Source organism: Hylobates moloch, unplaced genomic scaffold (assembly GCF_009828535.3).
Source record: "Hylobates moloch isolate HMO894 unplaced genomic scaffold, HMol_V3 SCAFFOLD_24, whole genome shotgun sequence".
NCBI lineage: Eukaryota > Metazoa > Chordata > Mammalia > Primates > Hylobatidae > Hylobates > Hylobates moloch.
In genome coordinates, this window is record NW_026652299.1 from 32767060 (window position 1) to 32794565 (window position 27506).

The window sequence follows — 27506 nt, forward strand, 5'->3', positions numbered from 1 at the left end:
GAGGTTGTGGTGAGCCGAGATCTCCCCATTGCACTCCAGCCCTGGGCAACAAGAGTGAAACTCCGTCTTAAAAAAAAAATAAAAACGACCATCACTCATCCTGCCACTTGATGATAACCACCATCAATCACATGGAAATTTTCCTTCTAGGTAATACTTGAATTTTACAAACTTAAGACCATATTGCACATCCAATTTTATATTTTATTCTCTTATCAATATATTTGCCCTATTCTTTAAAATCAGCTTACTTCCAACCTCCTCTTTTGACCAGGATGGCTCATCACTTCTGGCAAAGTTTGAAGAAGATCCACTCAGCGGGTAGCTCCCTAAGTTCCTTTGCCTTGCCTCATTATGAGGGCTAACGAGAAGCTGGCTTGAATGGACAGTATTCCTAACTGAATAACTTCTCTATGAGGTTCTTCAAGCTATCAGGTTTCGTACTTAACAACTGAGGTCTGCCTAAGATGCATAGATCATGAGCAATGTCCCCATCTTTTCAGACTTACTCTAAGTCCTATTCTAGTATATGTGATCCGGCTTTGGCATTCTGCATTCTACTCCATCACCAGGAACTGGTTAGGAATGTTCTTGTTGGTCTGAATATGGCCATAATTAGGGTGTGCCACACCTCAAAGGGGAAGTGAAAGCCTGAGAACTCATAAGAGTCCCCAGCAAGACCAATGAGTAATATCTTTATACACGCAAACACAAACGTGTACACATACATATTTACAGTAACACATTGCTTAATGATGGGGATGCGTTAGGCAATTTTGTCATTATGCAAACATCATAGAGTGTATTTACACAAACCTAAATGGTATAGCCTACTACACACCTAGTCTATATAGTACAGCCGCTGTTGTAAATGTGGTCCATAATGATGTGGAAACATCATTATGTGGCACACGACTGTTTATTTATTAACAGATGGGGTCTCGCTACATTACCCAGGCTGGACTTGAACTCCTGGGTTCAAGCAATCCTCCTGCCTCAGCCTCCCAGGTAGCTGGGACTACAGTCATTCACCATCATGCTGCTATTCATTATTTTTATTGATTGATTTATAAAGTGATGTCTAAATTTGGGGCCACAACCTACCTTTACAGGACCAAACCTCCAGGTATGTTTTGTAGTATAGATTTTGAAGCATTCTTAAATTGCACCTATCCCCACCACTTGCTTTTGTGTGACTTTACGCATTTACCTACATCCTTTATCCCTGCAAACAGTTGAGTTTTTGAGTTTTAAAGTCAGTTTGACATAGTTGGAGTTCATCAAAGCTCAGTTTGGGGCTCTTTTCTTCGCTTCTCTTCATTCTTTCCCTAGGTAGTGACATCCATTCCTCCAAGTTTAAATTTGATCTCCAGATAAAGTATGTCATCAGAGCTAACTTTTAAGTGCTTTTTAGGTATCAGGCACTATTTTAAGCATATTGCATGCATTAACTCATTTACTCCTTACAAGAATCCTATGAGCTGGATACTATTATCTCCATCATTTAAGAATGAGGAACTAAGAGACTGAGTAACTTGTCCAAGGCCACACAGTGTAGATAAAGCCCAAATGTGAATCAGGCCATCTGGCAGCAGGGATCCTACTCTTAGCCAATCTATCCTAATATCTATGCAATATGTATGAAAACATGATCTCACTTGTATGGTCTCTTAAACTTTACTGATTCTGCAAGCCCCCACAGTAGAGCTACCCATTTGTGGAGACAGGACTGGTGTGATAGAACACTGACAGAGTCCACAAGAAAGCAAGAGAACTGTTTCCCTGTAGTATTTCAGAGATAGATGAATTAATGTTAAATGTCTTATCCACATCACTTGTTTCATTCACATTCACAAAGAACTGTGTACTTAAAATAGAAAATACCTCATTACTTACCTTTGATATCTCTATGGACAATCATATTACTGTGCAAATAATGGACACCCTCCAGAATCTGACGGGTGTATTTCCTAGTCACATTCTCGGTAAGAGCGCCATATGCTTTTAATTGGTCCTTAATTGAACCCTAGGAGAAAAGAAAACAACAATAAAAACTACTGTATATGGTTTGAAATGAAAACTGCTATTAAATCTTTATCGGTAAAGAGGGCAGGAATTCTCATCTCACTCATCTAAGCATGTCCTACTTGAATTTTATTTATTTTGTTCTTATTCTGTTTTTAAAGTATTTTATTGACATCTGCTGATTTTCTCAGGAAAAGGAATGGGTATAACTAGAAAGAACACAGAGATTTTAAAGTTTTTTCTTTATATACTCAACACTCAAGTTTGAAACATGAGAACATACACAAAAGGAGAACAGATTTTCTCAAGTGTTTTTTAGGGCAGGATAAGGTGCCATCTCTGAGAAAGCTGAATCAGTGTGAAGTGAGGAATAGGTATTTGAATTTTGAAGACTTCTCTAGTGATTCCAATGTACAAGTTTGATTAATAATCCCTTCAAAAGACAGAAATAAAATGCTTCTTGAGGGACAAATCTCTTTTTTGACAGGAAAATACATCCAAATGTTTCTGCTTTTCCTTGAATTTTAGTAAACGGTGTACTCTGTCATATGAAAGTAAATCCTTGGATTTTACAGATTGAACCATTTGTCCTTTCCACTGTTTATGAGCCATCCTTGGAGGGAGAGCATTTTGCAATTCTGTGGACCCAAACTTGCAAACACACATACGGGAAGCAGCAAGTGTGCCCAGTCAACTACTCACACCTACAGTTCAGCGTGGCTTGTTCAGTCCACTGTGTCTCTACTTGTAGTATTATACAGAATAGGCCAGGCACAGTGGCTCACGCCTGTAATCCCAGCACTTTGGGAGGCTGAGGAAGGCAGATCATCTGAGGTCAGGAGTTCAAGACCAGCCTGGCCAACAGGGTGAAACCCCATCTCTACTAAAAATACAAAAATTAGCCAGGCATCAGCTGGGTGTGGTGGCTCATGCTTGTAATCCCATCACTTTGGGAAGCTGAGGCGGGCAGATCACCTGAGGTCAGGAGTTTGAGACCAGCCTAGCCAACATGGTGAAACCCCGTCTCTACTAAAAATAGAAAAAATTAGCTGGGTGTGGTGGCAGGTGCCTGTAACCCAGCTACTCAGGAGGCTGAGGCAGGAGAATTGATTTAATTCGGGAGGCGGGGGTTGCAGTAAGCCGAGATCGCACTCCAGTCTAGGCACTCCAGTCTAGGCAACAAAGCAAGACTCCTTCTCAAAAAAAAAATTATAGCCAGGAGCAATGGCTCATGCCTGCAATCCCAGCACACTGGGAGGCCGAGGCAAGCGGATCACCTGAGGTCAGGAGTTTGAGACCAGCCTGGCCAACATGGTGAAACTCTGTCTCTATTAAAAATACAAAAATTAGATGGGTGTGTTGGCGTGCGCCTGTAATCCCAGCTACACAGGAGGTTGAGGCAGGAGAATTGCTTGAACCCTGGAGATGGAGGTTGCAGTGAGCTGAGATCGTGCCATTGCCCAGCCTGGGCAACAAGAGCGAAACTCCATCTCAAAAATAAATAAAAATTATGGAAATGCATGTATTTTTAAATGAGTAAACATATTAATCACCACCTTGAAAATCATTAATAGCAGATGTACTCTATATAATGACAGATGTCACGAATCACATTTTATAACTCCTAATGAAACTGCAGACTCTAGTGATGACTATCAATCAGTGCTAAAAACATTAGGTGGATGGCTGAAAAGGAACAGGCTATTCCTATGTGCCACTACTATACCTCATATTACTTTCTGGTGTGCAGGAAAAAACAAAACTTTACAATGTAGGAATCAATATGTCAATCACCCTCATCTAATGGTAGGTCTTTGCATTGCTGCAGTGGAATAACCAGAAATTGGCTCCTGATAGGATGCAACATAAAGTACACAGCTTCATCTATGATGTATCAGATAAAAAAGGTTGAATGTGAATCTAATTTAGACCTTAGATCTAACTTGGAGTTTATAGTAAGAAAGGGATAAAGAAACAAATTAAAATCCGCATGCTCATTTCGGCAGCACATATACTAAAATTAGAACGATACAGAGAAGATTAGCACGGCCCCTGCGCAAGGATGACATGCAAATTTATGAAGCATTCCATATAACTAAAATTATAAAAAATTTAAAACAAAAAAACAAAATCCGCAAGAATGCAACTAAAGAAATCCATGAGACTTTTTTTTTTTTTTTTTTTTTTTTTTTTTCAAATTCTTCCAGATCCTGAGAGTGAAGACTCTTAACAGGATATCCTCCTCTCTTTGTCAAATCTCTATCATGTACAAACTGACTGCTCTAGATAGTAATCCTAGCACTTTGGGAGGCCAAGGCAGAAGAATCACTTGGACTCAGGAGTTTGAAACCAGCCTAGGTAACAGAGTGAGACCTTGTCTCTGTTTCTTTTTAAGAATTATAAAAATTGCTTAAGGAGAGATAATTAAGGGGCATAACAATTAAATGTATGTACAGACTGGAACTTGGTGTGAACTTATCAGCTATAAAGGGCATTTTGGGCATTTAAGGAAATCTGAAGATGGACTGCTAAGATGTCTGTAACCTACTTTAGAATATTTTATCATTAATGAGTTAAAAAATACAAAGACAGATGAAGAGGATAGAAAATACTACTCAGCTCTAATTTAAAACTCTTCCAAAATGTCCTTAACTAGGGTTAACATTTTATAATCTACATTTTTGTTGTTTTTCTTTCATTAACTAAAATTTTAAATAGAATGTGTATTTTCAAAAAGATGTACTAACTTACCCCTGGCATATATTCCATAAATATGGAAAGTGTTTTTTCCTGGGGATCCCTCAAACAGCCATAATACTGAACAATTCGCTCATGTAGCAAGTTTTTCAGCAACTGAATTTCACACTCAAGTGCATTTACTTCCTGAAAGAGAGAATTCATTGTTAAGTCTTCAACAATGTCAGTAAAAGCAAAAAAATCTAACTTCATGGACCATCAAGGTGATTTCATTCTGAAAATTTTAGTTCCCAAGTAATAAACGTCTGAAAGTCTCTAACCAATAACTTTTTAAACAGTCCTTGATGATATGCTAAAGCAACACTGAATCAGATTAGGATTATAACTGAAGTACTAAAAAAGAAAAATCCGTATTAAAGAGCAGACAAACATATCTAATCTGTTTTACAAATAACTTATACTAAAGAAAACTGCATTTTCTTATGCTTCTTATTTAGAATGGAAGGGGCTTAATGTTAAAAAATAATAATAAATAAAGTTTCTTATAATGTGACAAAGTAATTTGTGCAGTGATTTTTACCTTGCTGGTCTCAGGACTATCGGGATCAAATTGAACTTGCTTAACAGCCAATTCTCTTCCTGTATCAACATCATAACAGAGGTAGACCCTTCCAAAGGCTCCTTGGCCAAGCAGTTTGCCCAATCTCCAGTTGGTCGGAGCTCGAGGTGCTGAAAAAGAACACTTTCTTAAAGTGAAATATCAAACAGCACACAAATAAATGGTTAATAACTAAATGAGCATACTGCATTAGTGACATCCTTCATTGAATGTACTTGGATATAAGGAAAAATTATGATTATCCAAATTCACATAGTTATCATCTCTCAAAATTTTCTCTTTCGTCAATTTTCTACAAATCCTAAACCAAAAAGAGATTCATATCCCGAGACTCATTTCTTTCTGAACTTGTTTCCCTAATTACACATGTGATAGCATCTTTCTTTCACTCAATCTAAGATGCCAAAGACTGTAAGATGCACCATTTCTAATTTTCACTGCAGTAATATTTGTACTTAGTTTTTCAGCCTCCACCTACAATGTAGAAAGCTGGAAAGAGTATCACTCCCATCCAAACAAGAGAAATCTGGGTTATCTACAAAATTTAACTTTTGTTGAACACATATCAAAAAACTAAGATTGCAGGGCAACCAACTAACCTGAAATCTAAGGAAAAGGTGGTACCTCCAAGGAGAGACAGAACAGAAGCACTGGCTCACTTGTGGCAAAGCACAGAGAAAGACCCACACAAGCAAGGAAGAATTCACCTCCATTTTAAACAAATGTGGGCTGGCATGAAAGTACTGAACCCTTGGGAGATCTAGACACAGGTGAGCTCACACCTGCTCTAAGTCTTTTCTGTGGATCTCTACCATGCACTCACAGGAGTAGGAGACACCAGGGAAAGCCTCCCTAGGTGGTCAAGACCTGGAGAAGGGGAATGGCCCACTGTTGTGGGAAATGCAGAAAGCCCTTCCAAACCCTTCTCCCCTAAGAAACAAGAGCCCTCAGCTGCTGGAGAAAGCAGCAAACCCTGTCACCCCTGTGTTACAGTTAAAAGACCCACTGAGGCTAGGGGAATGCAAAAGAAAAAAAAAAAAAAAACACCCTACCCCTGAGAGAGAGGCTGGAAACCTTCTGTGACCCTGATCATTAGAGCACTCCTACTCCTGGAAGATGGGCGAGCCCATCTCTGAGAACTGAGGAGATAAAGCCTGCCTAAGACTGAAGCTGAGTAGGACAACACAGAACCCTCTATTCTGCTTCCCCTATCCTAGGCTGGCAAGTAGCAGCAATCCACTACTGAGAGCACGATAAGGCCAGAGAGGTCCTCCCTGAGAAGTAGGCACAAAAGAAAGGCCAACGCTGGGCGCAGTGGCTCACATCTGTAATCCTAGCACTTTGGGAGGCCGAGGCAGGCAGATCACCTGAGGTCAGGAGTTTAAGACCAGCCTGGCCAATGTGGTGAAGAAACCCCATCTCTACTAAAAATACAAAAAAAAGAAAAAAGAAAAAAGAAAAACAGCCAGGTGTGGTGGCAGATGCCTGCAATCCCAGCTACTCGGGAGGCTGATGCGGGAGAATCGCTTGAACCCAGGAAGGGGAGGTTGCAGTGAGCTGAGATCGCGTCACTGTACTCCAACCTGGGCAACAAGAGTGAAACTCCGTCTCAAAAAAAAAAAAAAAAAAAAAAAAAGCTGATGGAGCAGGACCATTGAGAAAATCCCTTTAGGAAACCAGCACAAGGTAATTAGAAGAATTTAAAGTCAGTGGTGCACAGAGACCAAGACAACAAAAAAATCCAAACCCAGCTCAACTCCTAACTAGACTGATTGACTCAGCTCCTCACATTAACGGCCTAGCAGAAGAAGAGCTGTGCCTACTTCCAGGCATACATTCTATTTACCTCCTCCTTTATCCTATACATGATATCTGGCAATCAATGTAAAGTGATAAGACACAAAAAAGCAACCCTTCCAAAAAAAATCAAAAGAGAAAGCAATTAATACAACCAGACTCAGGAGGTTCAGATGGGAAATTTAAAATAACTATGACTAACATGTTAAAGGTTCTAATGGAAAAGGTAGACAACATGCATGAATAGATGGTGAACAGAGCAATGGAAACTACAGGAATGAGTCCCATGAAAATGCATGAAATAAAAAACAATGACAGAAATTAAGAATTCCTTCAACAGGATCATAAATAGATGCAACAAGGCTAAGGAAAGAATCAGTGATCCTGAAAATAGATCAGTGGTGAGGGAGAGAGGGAGGGGGAGAGAGAGAGAAAGAGAGAACAGAGGTATGAGACAGTATAAAATAGTCTAGTGTATAGGTAATAGGAATCCCAAAAGAAAAAGGAAGAATGAGACAGAAAAAATACTTGGAGAGGTAACAACTGAGAACTTTTCACAGACAAACTATAAACATAATAAGCTGAAAGAACACCAGCTGGGAACCCTACACAAATATACCTAGACACATCATATTCACACCGTAGAAAATCAAAGACAAAATCTTGAAAGCAGCTGGGACAGCTGCGGGGGAAGAAAGCATATTACATATGGAGGAACAAAGATAAGAATTATAGCAGATTTCTCTTCAGGCAGTATATAAGCCAGAAGACAATGGGACAATAGCTTTAAAGTGCTAGAAAGGCCAGGTGCAGTGGCTCACACCTGTAATCCCAGCACTTTGGGAGGTTGAGGCAGGTGGATCAGCTTAAGCCCAAGAGTTCAAGACCAGCCTGGGCAACACAGCAAAACCCTGTCTCTACAAAAAATACAAAAATTATCTGGGCATGGTGGTGCATGCCTGTAGTGCCAGATACTTGGGAGTTTGAAGTGGGAGGATTGCTTGAGCCCAGGAGGCAGAAGTTGCAATGAGTTGAGATTACACCACGACCTGAGTGACAGAGTGAGATCCTGTTTCAAAAATGAAGGAGAAATAGACTTTTTTCAAACAAACAAAAGCAGAATGAACTCATTACCAGCACGCCTATATTACAAGAAAGGTTAAAATGCAGTTTTTCAGGCAGAAGGAATTTGACACCCAATAGATCTTGGATCTGTCTTTATATAGATTTTGGATATATACAAAGATCTATAAAAATGAATGGACTGAAGGTATATATAAAAGACATTTTTCTCTTATTTTTAATTACTTCAAAAGATAGCTGTCTAAAGCAAATATAACAGCAATATAGCATGGGGTCAATATGGATATAAAAGTAAACTATGACACACTAGCACACAAAAAGAGGAATTCAGAGTATGCAAATAGTGCTGCCATAAACATCTTTGAACATGAATGTTTGTATGCACTGCTTACACAGTAAGGTCTGAATGCTTTGCAATCCAGCCTGAGTTACCACTGTAGGCCTATTCCCACTATTTCAAGTAAAATACTCCCACATCAACCAAAAATTGAACTATTCCCCATTTTTAGACGATGTTATGGCCTCTTGCACATTATCTCCTCAGCTGGTGATTTCTACTCACATTTAAATGCTATACAATAATTATTTCTCCATATATCATCTATCCCACTTGATTGTGTCTTGGAGATTATGTTTGAAATCTCAGTGGTAGGCATTCAACAAGGATATGTGGAATGAATGGATAAAGAATGACTAGCTGGTAATAATTTTCCTAATACAAGTGAAGAACAGAATTATCTAAAGTAATTAGCAGTGATACCATGCTTATACCTGACATTCCAACCACCTTTAGAAACACCATTATTACCTTTTTTGAGTATTTCATCTGACCCCAAAAACTCACTTAGTATTTATTCCTTTTAATACTATAAAATTCTGCAAAGGTTCTGCTCTACATTTCACTATGCCAAGTTCTATTACTTACAACGGCTGGGTGGGCTGATGTCCATTACGGTCAAAGTAGGATTGTCTATGTCACTTCCCCTTCTTCTTATTCGACTATCATCATACTCTGGGGTAAAGATACTGCTTCCACTACTAGTGCTTAAGGAGTGATCAGTAGGACTGAAACTCACAGGAGACCGTAAGCTGGTCCCCTGGGTCCTTCTAGCTCTTGGAAAAGTTTTACGACCTACAAAATGAAGAGAGAATGACCTTATACCTTTTATTAATATGTTATACTTTTAAAGTATTGAAAATCTGTAATGTAGAGAATAGAAATTTGTCCTGTGACTAGGCTAAGAAACTGAAATAGCAATGATTGGGTGGGAAAAAATAAACAGGATCTGAATACAAATTCAAATAATCTCTTATGATAAAACATGTATGAGTGTGCACACACACACATACACACACAAATCATAAAAAGGAACCTCCTCATCACTTCTGGATAAAAAGGAGAAAAAAAATTTACTCTCATTTCCAATAATGATTTTAAAATCTAAAACAAAGATGCAAAAGTTCATAGGTAGTAATTTTCTTCTTTTCTTTTTGAGATGGAGTTTCACTCTTGTTGCCCAGGCTGGAGTGCAGTGGTACAATCTCGGCTCACTGCAACCTCCGCCTCCAGGGTTCAAGCGATTCTCCTGTCTCAGCCTCCCAAGTAGCTGGGATTACAGGCGCCCGCCACCATGCCCAGCTAATTTTTTGTATTTTTAGTAGAGACTGGGTTTCATCACGTTGGCCAGGCTGGTCTCGTACTCCTGACCTCAGGTGATCCACCCGCCTCAGCCTCCCAAAGTGCTGGGATTACAGGCATGAGCCACTGCACCTGGCCAGTAATTTTTTTTCTTAAAGGGATGATATAAGTATCAATCTCATCTTCAAGGAGTAATTTTCTAATATCATTTAAAAATTACTCCTTTTGGATGGGTGCAGTGGCTCATGCCTGTAATCCTAGCACTTTGGGAGGCCAAGGCAGGCAGATCACTTGAGCTCAGGAGTTCGAGACCAGCCTGGGCAACATGGCAAAACCCCATCTCTACTAAAAATACAAAAATTAGGCCGGGCACGGTGGCTCACGCCTGTAATCCTAATATTTTGGGAGGCCAAGGCAAGTGGATCACTGGAGATCACGAGTTTTGAGACGAGCCTGGCCAACATGGCAAAACCCTGTCTCTACTAAAAATACAAAAATTAGCCAGGTGTGGTGGCGGGCACCTGTAATCCCAGCTACTTGGGAGGCTGAGGCAGGAGAATCCCTTCAACCCAGGGGGCAGAGGCTGCAGTGAGCTCAGATCATGCCACTGCACTCTGGCCTGGGAGAAAGAGCAAGACTCCATCTCAAAAAAAAAAAATTAGCCAGGCATGGTGGCGTGCACCTATAATCACAGCTACTAAGGAGGTTGAGGCAGGAGAATCGCTTGAACCCAGGAGGTGGAGGGTGCAGTGAGCAGAGACCATGCCACTGCACTCCAGCCTGGGTGACAGAGTGAGACTCTGTCTCGGGAAAAAAAAAAAGAAAGAAAGAAAATTACTCCTTTTTGGCCAAGTGCAGTGGCTCACACCTGTAATCCCAGCACTTTGGGAGGCTGAGGCAGGAGGACTGCTTGAGCCCAAGACTTCAAGACCAGCCTGGGCAACATGGTGGGACACTGTCTCTACAAAAAAAATTTTTTAATTAGCTGGGTGTGATGGCAAATGCCTGTAATGGCACACACCTGAACTCAGGAAGCCGAGGCAGGAAGATCACTTGAGCCCAGGAATCTGAAGTTACAGTGAGCTAAGATCATGTCATAGCACTCCCGCCTGGACAACAAAACCTTGTCTCTTAAAACAAAAAATTATTACTTTTCTTTTAAGGGATAGCCAAGTCTTGTAAGTTGACATAAAGCCAAAATGCCCATTATACTTTTGTTATAACACAATTCCTCATATTTTTCTAATAGTATTACACAAATATGAGGTTTTAAACAATTTTTGTATTTATTTTTGTTGTTGAGATTTTTAACTATTCTTGTGGTCTAATTGCTAGAAACTTACCATCATTATACTCTTGATGATGATATGAAACATGATACCTTCTTGGATATGTTCCTCCTTTTCCAAATTTCTCAAAGATAGGGTTATCATAGTCTGTTAAGACATATAATATGGTTATCTTTTATTTCAAAAAACAGTTAAATATTTCTAATGATGAAAAACACATTTATAAATTTTTATTTGACTTTTCAAAAATCTCCCCTCTCCCTCCCAGCCAAAATATTATCCAATGACATAAACATTTAAACATTTAGAATTTATAAAGTCTAACCTGAAAATTCCTGATGATTATCTGGGTAGCTCTGTGCCCTAGGCATTCGTGATTTGGGATAGCTCTCTCTATAAAGAAAAAATGTTATATTAAGTTTACAGAAAGAATGTAAGACATTAAAAAAAAATCTTTAAGCAATATCTATCTATCTGTGCCTCTCTGCATGTGTTTGTGTAAAGGAGCTCACTTTGAAAGGTTAGCATAACTAAAAAGAAAAACTACACTTACCTGGTACATGTAGGCAAAGAGCACGGCTTTTAAAATTAACCTTACAGTACAGTGGAAGAATGACGTATTTTGGAATCATAGGTGTTTCTAAGCACTGTGTTTCAATCCAAGCTCTGCCACTTAACTATGTAACCTTGGCAAATCACCCTTCTGCATCAACAAAAAAGATAATTTCCAACTAATCAAGTGTATATAAGTAAGGTGTCCAGGATGGTGTTTTGCAAATGGCAAGTACTCAAATATATAGCTTTTTCGTTACTACTTCCCTGAATTTCTTAAATGTCTACCTTAAGGTAGACGTTGACACAGAAATTTCATATACATGGATAAAAGAAACTTAAATGTGCATTCCCACACAGTATTAGTTATTTTTTCAGAATTTGCTTTCATAAAGCGCAATTCCAGAGGATTACCAAGAATACTGTCCTATTGAGACCAGGAGGGGGAGCACTTGTAACAAAAAATTCACATTTTGCAACTTTATCCTGCTCATATGCCTGAACAGCTTTTTCACAAAAGTACTTAAATTTTTGCCTACATGTACCAGTGTGGCATAGTGGGCTACAATAACCAAGAATTTAAATTATTTCTAATTTGGTGCCAGAATGAACATAATCCTGAACAGGTGAAATAACTCAGGAAATTTATAAAACCAAACATTAATGTAAAAGTTGATAGCACTTTTCACAAACACAGTTTTAAAAGTAAATGTACATAAATTCTAAATTTGATTTGCCTTCAAACACACAATTTTGACAAGCAGGAATACTCAAACTATTATAATCAGATTTCATTTTAACTAACAAAGATACTGAGTCCCATGAGGTAAAGGGATTTATCCACACTGTGCAAAAATTCATTTGCCATCATCATACACAAGTCCCAATTCTATTCCTCTGAATGTAGCACAAAAAAGTTACTGATAATTCAACACGCTATCTGTATGAATATTTACCCATATCTATTAAAAAAGAAAAACTACAATAAGCTGAGCATGGTGGCTCATATGTGTAATCCCAGCGGTAACAAAGTGAGACCCCCATCTCTACAAATGATACAAATAAATTAGCCAGATGTGGTATTAATAGCAAATGCCTTTGGTCCTAGCTCCTCGGGGGTCGGAGGTGGGAGGACTGATGGAGCCCAGGAGGTCAAGGCTGCAGTAAGCCACATTCATGCCACTGCGCTCCAGCCTGGTTGACAGCAAAACTCTGTCTCAAATAAACAAACCCTCCAAAAACTACGATAAACATTACCCATCCAAAGGACTATCAAGTGATGGACAACTTCCTGAGCCAGAATTTTCAGGGCTGCTTAAAGATAATGGATCCAGCATCTAGGAAAAAAAAGGAGTTCCACCATGATTCAATTTGATATAACCAAAAGTTGCTTATTTAAAAAAACCTGCCTTAATTAGACATACTTCATGTAACATAAAATTCACCCATTTAAAGTATACAAGTCAAGGCTTTTAGAATACTGAGAGTTGTGCAACCCTCACTCACAATTTTAGAACAATTCCATACTCAATAGTGGTCACTCTCCAGAGTTACTCATTTTCAAATGTCCCTTGTAAGCAAGCCACGACTTCAAAATTTCCTGAGGAAAATATTCTTTCTCTATAGACTATTGACTAAATAATTAAAAGCTACAATATTTCACACTATTTTGCTTACTGAAAACTGAACAATGGCCCCACCCAAACTGAGACTAATGATACTATGACTATTACATTATTAGAAAATGTAAACTACTATAATAGTGTGAACATATAATGCAATGCAATGTTAAGGGAATAACAGCAACTCCATGAAAACATTTTAATACTATAAAATTGAAGTATTTTTTAAATGTTTCAGAAAGTTCACAAACCTCAGTTTCACAAAGGTAAATATTTGTAGTTTCTTTTTTTTTTTTTTTTTTGAGATGGAGTCTCACTCTTTCACCCAGGCCGGAGTGCAGTGGCGCAATCTCAGCTCACTGCAAGCTCCACCTCCTGGGTTCACACCATTCTCCTGCCTCGGCCTCCCGAGTAGCTGGGACTACAGGCACCTGCCACCATGCCCAGCTAATTTTTTTGTATTTTTAGTAGAGACAGGGTTTCACCTCACCGTGTTAGCCAGGATGGTCTCAATCTCCTGACCTTGTGATCCGCCTGCCTCAGCCTCCCAAAGTGCTGGGATTACAGGCGTGAGCCACCACGCCCAGCATATTTGTAGTTTCATTCTGTCTTTCAAATGTTTGAAAAAAAAATCTGGCTGTTAATCCCAGGATTACAAAGCAAATGCATTATCATTCATTCACTCTCATTCATTCACTTATTGAGCCATATAAAACCAGCTATATTCCAGCTTTCTTTATACAGGCACATGTAAATTAATGGGCATTTTCCTATATTTTTTCTATTTTTTTCAGTTAAGAAGATATGCAATTAGAGAAGAGATAATACACACACACACCCAGTTACCTGCCAAATCACACTGACCCTGACAACATCTCTTTAAATTAAATTTAAAAAATCAAACTTTTGCTTACTTGGTCCATGCTCTCTGGAATGAACTCTCCTTCACTGTTGATACTAGTGAATGACCCATTCCGGGCAACCTGGTGTAATTCATCTGGAATGTATCCTGGGGGAGGAGAACTTCTATCTCTACTAGTAGGACCTCAAGGAAGAAAAATAATGTAATTTATAATTATAGGCAAGGGAATTAAGTTTTGTTTTAAATAGGCTACATTTCTGAATTATATCCAATAATAATTTCAGCAAAAGAAAATTCAGTTTTTATTAAAACTTATCAGAACATTCATTTGTAAATCTTCAAATGGTTTTATAACCTTTGTAAATTACTACCCTATCATAATTATTAATCTCACCATAATATTCATTTATACTTACTAGGTGGTATGGTATTCTGAATGCTGATGGGATGATAATACAATATAGATTTTTTTGGCATTAAGACAGTTTATTTAAGTAATCACATTTCTTATGAGACAATAACCCACTTTATTTTACTTGGTTCTGTGGAAATGATGCTATATTTATTAGTACAGTGTCTCACCTTTCCTCATAGTTTTTTGAAATTAAACTATGTGAGCATTTAAGTTCTGGTCCAATTTAAAGCAAAAAAGGTATTAGCCTTATGTAAAGGAGTCATTGTGAGTATATGCATTTGTTAGTGAGACAGGGAGGAAAAAGAGAGCAAAATTATTACCAAGACATGTGCGTAAAAGAGAGTACTGACTACACTTGTCTGTAAAATGATTAGGAGCTCAATTTGAGTCATGATTGATTTAGGCTTCATAACAACTGTAGCCACAATAATACTGGTCCCTAATATTTTTATTCCTTCCATATACCCGTGCTCACAAAAGAAGATCAATATAGTCAATTACTAAAAGGAGATAGGACAAAAAAAAAAAAAAAAGCTATGAAAATTTTGTCTCCTTATTTGACAACCCATTTTTCACAGTAATGTGTATGCCAACACACTCTTGGTTGAGACCTGTTTATCAGCATACACTCCTAACCTAAAGGAGTTTTTCCTCTATCACCCTTTTATAAAAACAATTAAAGAGAATAACTGCCAACATATAAGAAAAATAGATAATGGTCATATCTAGCAAAGCCATTCCAAGTTTAAAGCAGTGCCAATAAAAGACCACTAATTCTATACTTTACGATTTCCAATTTCTTCTTATGCTGGCACTGACGTCAAACAAGAATATTTATTAGAGTAAGACTGAGGTATTCAGTGTAATTTTAATTCAAAATATATTTAAAATGTCAATTTAACTAGTACATTTAGCTTGTTTTGTCTAATGCAACTAAAGTGAATTAGAGCTGGGCACTGTGGCTCACGCCTGTAATCCCAGCACTCTGCGAGGCCAAGGTGGGTGGATCACATGAGGTCAGGAGTTCGAGACCAATCTGGCCAACATGCTGAAACCCCATCTCTACTAAAAATATAAAAATTAGCCAGGCATGGTGGCGGGCGCTTGTAATCTCAGTTATTCGGGAGGCTGAGACAGGAGAATCACTTGAACCCAGGAGGCAGCAGTTACACTTAGCCGAGATCGCGCCACTGTACTCCAGCCTGGGTGACGGAGTGAGACACTGTCTCAAAAAATGAAATAAAATAAAGTGAATTAGCAATTTTTTAAAAAATGACAAGTACTGTAATGTGATAAGAAATGGGGATAAAGAAAGAAATGTACAATGAACATCTATGTACAAATGTACAATGAGCTTTCTAGTTTGAAAAGTAAAATGTGCAAGTGTTCTCTCAATTTAATGCTACAACAATCCCATAATTTAAAGATGAAGACACATTTACTGGTCTCAGGTTCATCCGACACCTGGAATTTGAATTTGGGTATTTCAAAAGTTCTTTCACCAAATTTTAAAACTATATCGAAATATATCTGAATGAAAAGGACAAGCCATTTGTATTTTGCTTGTGTATCACCTCTGCTGCTCGCATTTCCGCATTCCTGAAACCCAAAGTAGGACTTATTTAAGACAGACACTTAGAAGAGAATGGTCATAAAATAGCTTCTTCTGGGGACCAAAAGAGAACATGAATAATGTCTATTTTTTCAGTGGTTCACATGCCAATTCAATTTTTTCTTTGATTATCAACAATCCTCTTCTGTTACCAATCTTTTTTAGATTCCCAACCACATTTCTTTTTCTTCCTCTTTAACTTTTCTCTTTTAAATCCGCCCCTCATACATGTTTTCATGCCATCTTTAATGGCCATACTCACTGCCCTCTCTGAAAGAACATTTACACCAGCGGTTTTTGGAAACAATGTAATGCTTTTATCAAATAAAAATGTAGATTATCAATGTTTTATACAAATTGAAGAACAGACAGAATGGGGAGTTGAGAGTACCTGTGTCCAACTCATGTTGCACGAATAAAGCCTCCTTAAAAAACAGCATGCAAGATCTTTATTTCTTTATATCATAATCTTAATTATAACAATAAATTAATGGCAAATGAAAATGAATACTAATAAAGTAATAATAAAGCATAATATAAAAATTCTTAGTATCTTTATTTTGACAGCATTCTTGGCAATCACTAAAACCCTAGAGAAAGGCTTGTGAATTTACAGTCTATTAATTTTAATATATTATAATTACTTCCTTTAATTTTTTCCTCCATTCTATTTGTACAATTAAAACCTCTTTTTTTTTTTTTTTTTTGAGATGGAGTCTCGCTTTGTCGCCAGGCTCTCGGAGTGCAGTGGCACACTCTCGGCTCACTGCAACCTCCACCTCCCGGGTTCAAGCAATCCTCTTGCCTCAGCCTCCTGAGTAGCTGGGACTACAGGCATGCACCACCACGCCCAGCTAATTTTTGTAATTTTAGTACAGATGGGGTTTCACCATGTTGGCTAGGATGGTCTCGATCTCTTGACCTTGTGATCTGCCCGCCTTGGCCTCCCAAAGTGCTGGGATTACAGGCATGAGCTACCACGCCCAGCCTAAAAACCTCTTTAAAGTTTTATTTGAATTTGTTAACATTAAAATACCCTGAGTATATAAACAAAGAATCTAAATTGGAGATTACTAATCCTGTAAACTTGAATTTCCAAGGGACATCAAATATTATAGTGTATTTAAATTAAATTACAGGAAGTAGAGAAATAGAGTATTATTTATCAGGAATATGTTTAGGTGCCACATTACATTAAAGGATGGAGAAGAAATTGAGAAATCATTCATTTCATAATTCAGACACCAGTTTCTTACCTATTATAGAAAGCCGTTTTTTCCTCTCTGCTCCAAATACTGTATTATCCAAATCTTCTAGTGATGGCAATGGTTCTAAATTAGTAGCCTACAAAGGAGAAAAGACAGTTAATGCTATTCTTCCTCCTTGGGGCTTTAAACAGAATCCTCTCCCCTACCAAGTACAAACCATTTTATACTGTTTGTGAGCCTTAATCAAATCCTCTACTCTTTGAAATTTTAATTCTAACATAATTCTAAGTTGTCAGTTTCTATTAGCTTCGTATGTACAACATATTATACTTATTTATAACTATGACTGTGGTTTTTGAGGAGCAAGGATATTAAAGTATAGTAATTAAAGGATGTAAGTTTACATTTAATAATAATGAAAATATTGCAATGATTATAGAATATGTTTCATATGTTAACTTTTACAAGCCTAAGTCCTATAATTCTTACTGAAAAAAATATCCCAAATCATACCTGTGTACTTTCATTTATTACAAGTAATATCTTGAGGCTCTTCATATGAATACTACGATCCAGCAGTTCCACAGCTTTGTCCAAGTCATCTTGAGTAGTTAATGGAATTACCAACTAAAAACAAACATAAGGAATCATGCAGCTATCTCACCAGGTCAAGTTCTTCCATGAGCATCTCCACTACTAAGGAATTACAAATGTCAAAATACCTTGCTCTTTGATTTGTTACTATGATCAAAGTCTGAATGTGTATGTGTAGATTGTTTTGCCCTCCTCATTCTACCGCCACTAAAATCTTAGAATGAACATGTATGTTTTTAAATTTTTCTTTATTAATCATTACATTCTTCTAGAAAATAACATTTAAAGATTAATTTTCTAGGATATTTCCATAATATTGCTAAATTTAAGTTATAGTATGTTCGCCCCTAAAAAGCATGAAGGAGTACAAAGACCATGTGAAATAAAGGTACTACTTTTCTTCTGTATAGATGAAACTCAGTTCTTTTTTCAATAGTAACCACAAATTTGCACTCTCAGCTGGTGTGCTCTTCAACATACCAACATCCTGAGCACCTGCTATGGAGGACAGCTGCCACGGAGGGGTACCGCTAGTAACATATCTGCAATCTACAGCCCACCTAGAGTTCTTCTCTCTGAGCCTGGTGACCTGACCACTATACCCTAAAACAAATAAGCTAATGAGTTAACTATTCCATAGTAAACCCTGAATGTGGAATCTACTTTCATTAGTCCTCTCATGCAGCAGATGTTACAGAGGACAAAAGCACCTAAGAGGTCTATGAGAAAAAGTGTAATTCATACAATTTAAGAAAATAAAAATATGTTCTTTTTTTTTTTAAAAAAAAAGTTAATTTAGTAACTTAAGAAGACTGTCAATAACTTCAAAGTGTATTCCATTTCATTGAAGGAGGAACAGAATAAAAACAAGCAAACATATTCTGAACTAGTTAACCTGCTCTACTCAGCACAATATATGAGCCATTCAAATGCAAGGCTGAATTAATTTGGGGTCTCCACAGTATAAATTCTTTGAAGACAAGGACCCCCTATACCAGCAATGAGCAAAGAGCAGACAACCCGGTAAATGCTGTTTAATAAATCTCACAGTGGTAAAAGCTCAATCTGAACCCAAACCCACTAGCTGGTATGGTGTGTGTTCATTCTGCAGACTTCTTTGTGAAAAAAGTCCTTGGGGTTTTTGATTTTTTGTTTTGAAATGGAGTCTCACTGTCATTCAGGCTGGAGTACAGTGGCAATCTCAGCTCACTGCAACCTGCCTCCTGGGTTCAAGTGATTCTACTGCCTCAGCCTCCCCAGTAGCTGGGTTTACAGGCATGCACCATCACGCGTGGCTAACTTTTGTATTTTTAGCCGAGACAGGGTTTCACCATGTTGGCCAGGCTGGTCTCAAACTCCTGACCTCAAATTATCTGCCCGCCTGGGCCTTCCAAAGTGCTGGGATTACAGGCGTGAGCCACCGTGCCCAGCCAAAAAAGTCCTTGTTATAAGAAAGGCTGCCAAACACGAATATAAAGAAGGATTTATATGAATTCCACCAGACAATCTGCTTGCACCTACCTACTCTGTTCTTAAAATATATTCCCAATTTCTGTTTGTAGCTAATTTTGTATTACTGTAAGTGACCGACTAACTGGGCTCTTTTCGCTCTATGAGAATTTTCTTCTAATAAAATACAATTATTAACTGTTTGGTATCATCGAACAAGCCTGATCTACTGATCTACTTAAACACATTTCTGTTTCCCACCAATTATGAAACATATTGGTATATCTTGCTTCTATCTTCAATAGTCTATTACTTTTCGAGCACTGGAAAACATTTTAAAGCAATGATAATGACTGTTCCGCCGATTTTTCATTTGAGGGGAAAATCTGAATACTTACTTTTACTATTCATTTATAACTGGATTGTTTACTTCTCCAAGATACTGCTACTTTTGGGGGAAAACAACACTAAGTCAAATGACAGAAAAAAATATGAACATAAATGATTCTGCTCTTCTTCAGTTTGCTGCTGTAAAATGTGAACATCCTGGAGGAGTGCCTGGTGCAGCAGCTTAGGCACTGCCTACAGACCTAATGTGATCCTGCCTGTGTTCTAAGGTTACCTATTACAAACTGTAAAATGAGGACTAAGAGTCATGAACAAGTCCCAGGTTATCTACATTACACTAAATAAATCAGATAATGTTTTCTTGCTTGGTGAATTCATTTCAGTCTCATTCATGAAATCTATCACCCTCTGGCTTATTTTTGATAAATCAGTTGTTTGTCGATATAAATCCTTTCTAGAAAAGAAACTTAAAATTGAGTTCGAGAACCATTAAATAGAACTGAAATCTGAAAGAACTGAATTATCTTCCTGAATTTACATAGCGAAGTATGAAGACAGCCAATAAAAGGTTCTCTAGACCGGACGCAGTGGCTCATGCCTGTGATCTCAGCACTTTGGGAGGCTGAGGTATGCAGGTCGCTTGAGCCCAGGAGTTCGAGACCAGCCTGGGCAACATGGTGAAACCACATCTCTATAAAAAATACAAAAATTAACAAGGTATGGTAGTGCATACCTGCAGTCTCAGCTACTTAGGAGGCTGATGGGGGGAGAGGATTAATTGAGCCAGGGAGGTCAAGGCTGCAGTGAGCCATGACTGTGCCTCTGTACTACAGCCTGGGTGACAGTGGGAGATGCTGTTTCAAAAAAAAAAATTTCCTGCTTTACTCATCTAAAATGGAAGTGATCTTAGGAAATCCTTTCTTGGCTTGAACACCTCCACATCCAACCGCCATGACACACACACACACACACACACACTCACCCTGAACTCCTCCACACCCAACCCTCATAACACACACACACACACACACACACACACACACACACACTCCTTATTAAAGAGAAGCCAGACTAACAAATCCAAACAACCCCAGCTTATATTTCCAGCTTAAATTTCCTTAACATTTCAATTCTAGCCAACTAGAAGTTTATAGAGTAATAGTTCATTTTGAACAGAGGAATTAATATTACACTAGAAAAAAATATTTATAGAAGTGGAATAACATGCAGTATAAATGAATTTTTTGCTTGACCACATGTCCACAAAACTAGTAAGACTTTCTTTAGTACCCCCAGTGTCCAAGATCATGCATTTGGTTTGGGACAATATGTCAAGATATGAAACAGGATACAGTTCACTCACAGAATCTCAGGTTTGCAAGAAATCTTTCTTTTTTTTTTAAGTGTATTTACTTATTTATTTTTTTAATGCTTTTTTTTACCTTTTTTTAATTAAACTTTAGGTTTTAGGGTACACGTGCACAATGTGCAGGTTTGTTACATATGTATCCATGTGCCATGTTGGTTTACTGCACCCATTAACTCGTCATTTAGCATTAGGTATATCTCCTAATGCTGTCCCTCCCCACTACCCCCACCCCACAACAGTCCCCGGAGTGTGATGTTCCCCTTCCTGTGTCCATGAGTTCTCATTGTTCAATTCCCACCTATGAGTGAGAACATGCGGTGTTTGGTTTTTTGTCCTCGCGATAGTTTACTGAGAATGATGGTTTCCAGTTTCATCCATGTCCCTACAAAGGACGTGAACTCATCATTTTTTATGGCTGCATAGTATTCCATGGCGTATATGTGCCACATTTTCTTAATCCAGTCTATCGTTGTTGGACATTTGGGTTGGTTCCAAGTCTTTGCTATTGTAAATAGTGCCGCAATAAACATACGTATGCATGTGTCTTTATAGCAGCATGATTTTGCAAGAAATCTTAAATGTAATCTTATCCTAATGCCACCCCTACCACATTCCTGCCAAGAGGCCACCAAAATATAATGGTAGAACCACTCACAGAAATCCTTCAGAAAGCATGAGAAAAATAAACTAAAAATGGAGCGGTTTTCCAATTTTTAGAAAATGGGAAAAGGTTCTTAAAAATACAGATCAGTCCAGGCGCGGTGGCTCATATCTGTAATCCCAGCACTTTGGGAGGCCAAGGCAGCTGGATCAACTGAGCTCAGGAGTTTGAGACCAGTCTGGACAACATGATGAAACCCCGCCTCTATCAAAAATACAAAAATTATCCAGGAGCAGTGGTGCCCGCCTGTGGTCCCAGCTACTCAGGAGGCTGAGGTGGGAGGATCGCTTGAGCCCTGGGAGGCAAAGGTTGCAGTGAGGTAAGATCGGGCCACTGCATTCCAACCTGGTGACAGAGTGAAACCTCATCTCACACAAAAAACAAAAACAAGAACAAAAACAAAAACCAGTTAGCTTGATGTCAATCCTCAACAAAACCCCAGAAAAAAATTACATAGCAAACTGGGAGAAGTCATTAAAAAAAAAAAAAAACAGCAATTCTTAGGAGGTGACATAGGTATAATATGGACAAATCGTGTCACGCTAACCTCATTTTTCTTGATAGACCTACTAGGCTGGTAGATAAAGACAATATTGTAGTATTAATGTATCTTGGCATTTGAAAGTTTTCCATAATACAATTTTAGAAAAAAGATATGTCTAGGTTCCCCTATAATCATCCTATGGGATAATAATTCAAGTTCAAGACATTTTTTAAAAATTTATTCTTTTTTGTTCAGACAGCTCTGTCACACAGGCTGGAGTGCAGTGGTGCAACTGTAGCTCACCGTACCCTCAAATTCCTGGGCTCAAGCTATCCTCCCACCTTAAATCTCCCTGCCTCAGCCTCCCGAATAGCTGGGACTACAGGTGTATGCCATCACACTCAGATAATTTTACTTTTTTATAGAGATGGAGTCTTGCTATGTTGCCCAGGCAAGTCTTGAACTCCCAGCCTCAGGTGATCCTCCTGCCTTGGCCTTCCCCCAAGTGCTGGGATTATAGGCATGAGCCACTGTGCTCTGCCTGTTATTCTTCATCACAATATTTTATACTTTTTTTTTTTTTTTTTTGAGACAGAGTCTCACTCTGTCACCAGGCTGGAGTGCAATGACGCAGTATCAGCTCATTGCAACCTCTGCCTCCTGGGTTCAAGCGATTCTCCTGCCTCAGCCTCCCAGGTAGCTGGGACTACAGGTGCGCGTCACCACGCCCAGCTAATTTTTGTATTTTTAGTAGAGACGGGGTTTTACCATGTTGGCCAGGATGGTCTCGATCTCTTGACCTCGTGATCCGCCCGCCTCTGCCTCCCAAAGTACTGGGATTACAGACTTGAGCATGAGCAACCGTGTCTGGCCTACTTTATGCATTTCTTTCAAAGGACTTCGTATATTCAAACAACTCATTTATTAATGGTTTGCTTGTACCACAAGTCTATAAGGTCTACTCCATGAGGTGCTGCAACTTATAAATTATAGCATTATGCCTGAAAAATTAATAAATACTTTCTGAATATAAAAAACAAATTCATCTAATTACTAACCCAATTATTAACTAAATTGTCCTATAAATTTTAAGATCACAAGATCCTGATATCTCATAGAATCTCAAGAACTAAAAGAAACTTCAGAGATCACTAAATCCAATCCTAAGTTTACAGAACATTAAAAAGGGGTTTCTCCACAACGCAGAGCTCCTCACTGCTAGAGCAAGCCCTTCAGATCATACGTACTGATACCCAAACATAATAATCTAATTGAGCCCTAACCAACACTAAAATAATCCTTTAACTCAAATGTTTAACCACCAAAGCTGTCATCTGTAGCCAGGTGTAGAGTATGAGAGGAAAAGACAGTTCATCAATAAAGTACACAGAATAAAAACAAAACCATAAATAAGCAGCAAAATTCCAAGTAATACATGTATTTTCCCCTATAATACACCCTCATTCAATTATTTGCATAGCAGCACCCTCTATTATTTTCCACAATTAAATAAATCCATTTTCATCAGTTAAAATTTACTTGTTTTATTCTTCTGACATACCATATATTTATCAATCCCTAAATAAAAACACGAGTCTTAAAAGCAGTCTCTTAAACGAACACATTACTTTTGAAGATAAGATCTACTAAAGTTAAACTGTACATGTTTACCTCGTTATTGGTATAATGTAGATCCATAGACTGTCCAAAGGCAATTTTAGCTTTAGATCTCAGATCTTCCAGTTTAACTGGTCTGGGGAACTGAAGGATTCTATATAAACATAATTTTAAGATTTTATTTTCTTAGGCAAAGTTAAATAATAAACTTGCAAAAGTTACCTCCTTTTAGAGTGATACAAAATTAACTAAAAAGTATGTAAATATTCTCTTTACTTAAACACTACAACGGAACATTTTTTATCATAGGCACAAATTTTCAACACAAAGTTCAAAAACTCTAAAGTCTGTTTTATCCTAATACAAATTTTAAGAAGGAAATTCTCAAAATTTTCTGCAGTTTTTAATTTGCACTGAAACTACCATACGAATGTTAAAGAGCAATGCAAAATGTTTATTGAGGAAAGTGATTAAACTTAACTACGTGACATCTGTATGACAGAATGAAATGAAACTGTTAAAAAGAATAAAGTTGTTCTCCAGGGATTCAAATTTTGATTTCTGTATCCTTATCAACTCAACATTTTTGGGTACATGTATCATGTAGGCATACTTCCAAAATAATATTTTTACAAGATTAAAATTCTAGTGTTTTCCATTTCCCAAAGGATTGGCCTGTGCTGCCCCTAGAGAGCATGCACCTAAAGCTTGAAGACCACCAATACCACACTATAAGCCCCATAAGGAAAGAGATTATGTCTGCTTTGCTCCCTTTATTCCTTCAGGGCCTAGCATATACTAAGTACTCAACAAATAATGCTGAATGAATGAAAAAATTGGGAAAATATCCAAAAAAGAATCTTAAACAGGAAAATAGATTGGACAGTTCCATGGTTTATCTGATATATTCCAGTTTTAAACATTTCTATGCAGAATATGCTTACATGATTTGTGAGCCACTTTAAAATCCTTAAAACTGTTAGGCTTTTCACTACATTAATTTCATGAGACACTAATAGCAGAAACGAAATTCCATCATCAGGCTGGGAGCGGTGGCTCACGCCTGTAATCCCAGCACTTTGGGAGGCCGGGGCGGGTGGATCATCTGAGGTCAGGAGATCGAGACCAGCCTGGCCAACATGGTGAAACCCTATCTCGACTAAGAAATACAAAAATTAGCCGGGCATGGTGGCAGCTGCCTGTAATCCCAGCTGCTCGGGAGGCTGAGGCAGGAGAATCGTTTGAATCCGGGAGGTTGATGTTGCAGTGAGCCAAAATCACGCCATTGCACTCCAGCCTGGGTGACAGAGTAGGACTCCATCTCAAAAAAAAAAAAAAAAAAAATTCCATCGGCCTTAACTCCTATTAGGTCTTGTTAGCAATTTTGTTGTCAACTACCACCCTATCATTTGTGCACTGAGATACAGATACCAAGTAGAAGACTAGGTTTACATCTCTGCTAAATAATTTGCAGCCACTAGTCCAATTCACTTTCCTTAACATTACTAATGACATACATGTCATAAAACTGAGATCTCTTGAGAATAATCAGAATTGTGAATGTCAAGCTCACGTATATAAATGCTATATAGTATCCGGAGGGATGAAACAATTATAAGGAAAAATATATTTAATTTCCCCCAAGTAAAAATAAAAGGAAGTGACAATATGTAAAGGCTGTATTAAACAGTGATCTTGTTTATCTCTGAAAATTGCAAAGACATTAATCATTTCTAATGTTTAGCCTGAATTTTGACATATTTTATCTATCTTAAGTCTAAGCACATTACACATTCCCAAGGACTACTCTGTTCTCAATTTGTAAATCATGAAACTTCATTCAAATCTGAAAAGAACCTTTCAATAGCTTAATTAGAATACATATTTGATTAGATCAATTAGTGAACATGTAATGTTTCCTTCCTTACCTTTTTTCTCCTCTATGTTCAAATTTGACTCGGACATCATTCTGTAATGAAATGACAAATCAGTCTTTCAGAGATTAGACAAATCATTCAGAGATTAGATAAAATTTCTACAATTTCTAAATGATTTTTGTTTTTTAGCCATTCATTTAAAATAGACCAGACAAGGAGGGAAGTTTGAATTTCTGTACCAGCTCCAAACAATTGATAGTGTCTGCTAAAAGCTGAGAATTATGTTGCTGAATCTGGGCTCAACAGGAAAGAACACCAAGATCTATTAGTGAAGGTACCAGGAGTATGAGACATTTGCTGATCCTGTTATGGGAAATATAGAATATTATATTTTTATGTGTCATGCTGAGTATCCCAAACTAATTTCATCTATCAGAATCAAAAACATCCTCATTTCTAAAAATCCAGAGTAGACTATTTGAAGAACTAAACAAAACAAAAAACAATTTGCTTAAGTGCTTGAAAAATGGATGAAATGTCAGCTTTGGAGAACAGTTACCACATTAAATGAAATGCTACCTTATTTTTTCTGGGAAGGGGTCAACCTTGGCTGCAGAATGCTACCATTCTTTATGAACACACACTTTAAAAAATTTTTTTTAACTTTTAAATTCAGGGGTACATGAGCAGTTTTCTTACACAGGTAAACTCACGTCACGGGGAGTTGCTTGTAGATTATTTAGTCACTCAGGTATTAATAAGCCTAGTACCCATTAGTTATTTTTCCTGATCCTCTCCCTCCTCCTGCCCTCCACCCTCTGGCAGGCCCCAGTGTCTATTGCTCCCCTCTATGTCTCCATGTGTTCTCATTATTTACCTTCCACTTATAACTGAGAACATGTGGTATTTGGTTTTCTGTTCCTGCATTAGTTTGCTAAGGATAATGGCCTCCAGTTCCATCCATGTTCCTGAAAGGACATGATTTTGTTCTTTATTATGGCCGCATACAATTCCATGGTGTATATGTACCACATTTTCTTTATCCAGTCTACCACTGATAGGCACTGAAGTTGATTCCATGTCTTTGCTATTGTTAATAGATGAACACACACTCTTACAGGAAAATGTATAACAAACACTAACAAAATTCTTGATTTGAAGTGTAAAAGCTAAACACATTAAACAAGTCCTCCATCAGATTAGGATATTAAAGGAAAGTAATTCATAAAAAAATACTTATTAAAATAAATACCTGTTTTTTTGGTGATGAAGATTTTGCTTTTCTGGTTTCCTGCAAGGATAATGCTGGTCGACTGGCCTTATGAAGGACAGCCAAATCCTGCATGATTGAGTTCAAAGCTTGCTGATCATCTAGGTAGTTTTGAAATAACACATACACAGAATTGTAATTGTGACATATATATCAACATGTATAGACATCAAACACAAAATTTATAATAAAATTTAATGTAGAGAATGTATTAATGCAAAAATGCATCTAGAACATTTTTAATGCCTACACTTTTGGTAAAATAAAATTGCACTAGACTCTATCTCTAGCATCAGTCCACACATGAGACACTGATGGACAAGATGAAGTCATTCTGATTCTTCCAATGATTTAATATCCTAGAATAAGGTCAAAACTGCCCTGTCATAACAAATTCTTTTCTATGACTCCTAAACA

The 27506-nt window shown here is 37.8% G+C and overlaps 1 protein-coding gene and 1 non-coding gene across 2 annotated transcripts in view; one reads left to right on the forward strand and one right to left on the reverse strand.

Moving 5' to 3' along the window:
* The window catches only part of MAP3K2 (mitogen-activated protein kinase kinase kinase 2), a 90269-nt gene that overhangs the window by 11381 nt on the left and 51382 nt on the right, over nucleotides 1–27506 (reverse strand). Inside the window, exons 3-15 of the mRNA XM_032145949.2 lie at nucleotides 27072–27190; nucleotides 25871–25911; nucleotides 23997–24096; nucleotides 17934–18047; nucleotides 17469–17556; nucleotides 14238–14368; nucleotides 12959–13038; nucleotides 11475–11542; nucleotides 11204–11296; nucleotides 9147–9353; nucleotides 5303–5451; nucleotides 4777–4908; nucleotides 1897–2026 (exon numbers count right to left, since the gene is read on the reverse strand). Of these exons, the coding sequence (XP_032001840.1) occupies nucleotides 1897–2026; nucleotides 4777–4908; nucleotides 5303–5451; nucleotides 9147–9353; nucleotides 11204–11296; nucleotides 11475–11542; nucleotides 12959–13038; nucleotides 14238–14368; nucleotides 17469–17556; nucleotides 17934–18047; nucleotides 23997–24096; nucleotides 25871–25911; nucleotides 27072–27190 (1452 nt within the window). The remainder of the gene's footprint in view (nucleotides 1–1896; nucleotides 2027–4776; nucleotides 4909–5302; nucleotides 5452–9146; nucleotides 9354–11203; nucleotides 11297–11474; nucleotides 11543–12958; nucleotides 13039–14237; nucleotides 14369–17468; nucleotides 17557–17933; nucleotides 18048–23996; nucleotides 24097–25870; nucleotides 25912–27071; nucleotides 27191–27506) is intronic.
* LOC116463054 (U6 spliceosomal RNA) lies at nucleotides 4016–4122 on the forward strand. The gene has a single exon (XR_004246527.1). It is a non-coding gene; the product is annotated as a U6 spliceosomal RNA (small nuclear RNA).